At 37.9% G+C, this 1,290-nt stretch overlaps 1 protein-coding gene across 1 annotated transcript; it reads right to left on the reverse strand.

Moving 5' to 3' along the window:
- Nucleotides 1-497: 497 nt before the first annotated feature.
- Nucleotides 498-840, reverse strand: LOC108048163 (metallothionein-3). The gene is made up of 2 exons (XM_017128667.2): nucleotides 730-840; nucleotides 498-662 (listed from the first exon to the last, which is right to left on the reverse strand). The coding sequence occupies exons 1-2, from the start codon at nucleotides 821-823 to the stop codon at nucleotides 556-558; spliced, it is 201 nt and encodes a 66-aa protein (XP_016984156.1). The 5' UTR covers nucleotides 824-840; the 3' UTR covers nucleotides 498-555.
- Nucleotides 841-1,290: the final 450 nt, after the last annotated feature.

Genomic DNA, 1,290 nt, shown 5'->3' on the forward strand with positions numbered 1-1,290 from the left:
GAGTGGAAGAAGTCCTTAAGTGGCAGCCGCTTTATTATTTTTTCTGTTGTGGTTATTTTTTCCCCGAACAATGCTAATTAATTGCTTAAACAATTGCATTCCTAATGCCAGCCGCATTGTTGTGGGCCCCCGTTGCGTATACTTAATGCGCGAAATTATTTCACGCTCACTTACAAGTGTCACAATTTCGAGTTGTGTCCTCGTCGCCGGTCCAAATGAGACCGCATAAATTTTGCAGCCATCCTGCCAGCCACGCGCCACAAATGCAATAATTGCGCATTTTGCAATGCGACCCTGGCCAAATGTGTGACACTTGGCCAGAAGAGGACTTGGCCCTTGGGCCACATACGCCATACGCCATACGCCATAATGCCATGGTAAATATTTGTCCTCGACATGCGTTTGTGTTTTGTCATTTGTAGCATGGCACACCAAATTGTAATTAAGCGAATATCATTTCTGGCAGACATTCAGTGAACAGTGATATTTGTTTGGGCTTGAGGTTTAGGGACTGATATTTTTATTGGTTTCAATTCAATCGATCGATGGGCTTATCTACTTGGTCTTGCAGCACTGGTCCTTGGGTCCTTTCTTGCACACGCACTTGCAATCCTGACTGCAGGCGCAATTGTCGCCGCACCTAGTGTCCGTGCACTTGCAGTCTGAAAAAATGGTTTAATTAACTTCGTTGCCTATTTTAAAATAATTTATATTTTATTTTTAACTTACTAGCTCCGCAACCTTTGCAAACCATTGTGAAGAAATATCTTTTTCTATTTGTTTGACTTCCCTGAATACTTTTTAGCTTGTTTGTGGTCAGCATTGTGGGTACCTTGGGTATTTATAGGCTCGACCACCCACAAAGTGCCGCGTGAATATTTTGCACTCTGTTTTGATTGATAAGCAAAAACGTGCGCAAAATCAACAGAAATTACACGACTGCACACAACTTAAAGCGAGTTAAGACCACACGGCACTATCAGTTAAATTAGCTATATAAGAAATTCTGATAAGATATCGAATGAAACCTTCACATCATTTTCGCTGTGGTAAAAATAGGTGACCTATTTCCATTCCACTTTAGACTCAAAAATTAAATTAAGATTAAATATGTTTATTTTAATAGTATTAATTATAAAGTAACGCTAATTTTTATTATATTGTAATTATTATAAATATTTTGACACATTGATGCAATTTTAGAATTAAAAGAATGTATTAAGATTTTATAATCAAGCTTAACAAGTTACTCTAAGCAATTCAACTTAGTACTGTGTCGTGAAATAGTTT

This window comes from Drosophila rhopaloa, unplaced genomic scaffold, assembly GCF_018152115.1.
Source record: "Drosophila rhopaloa isolate 14029-0021.01 unplaced genomic scaffold, ASM1815211v1 contig_178, whole genome shotgun sequence".
In the NCBI taxonomy this organism is placed as follows: Eukaryota; Metazoa; Arthropoda; class Insecta; order Diptera; family Drosophilidae; genus Drosophila; species Drosophila rhopaloa.

What these genes read in the sequence shown, in the direction of transcription:
- LOC108048163 (XM_017128667.2), bottom strand. Translation starts at nt 823, where the DNA reads ATGCTGACCACAAACAAGCTAAAAAGTATTCAGGGAAGTCAAACAAAT. An exon ending in TTGCAAAGGTTGCGGAGCTA is followed by an intron (nt 663 to 729) that starts GTAAGTTAAAAA and finishes CCATTTTTTCAG; the next exon opens with ACTGCAAGTGCACGGACACT.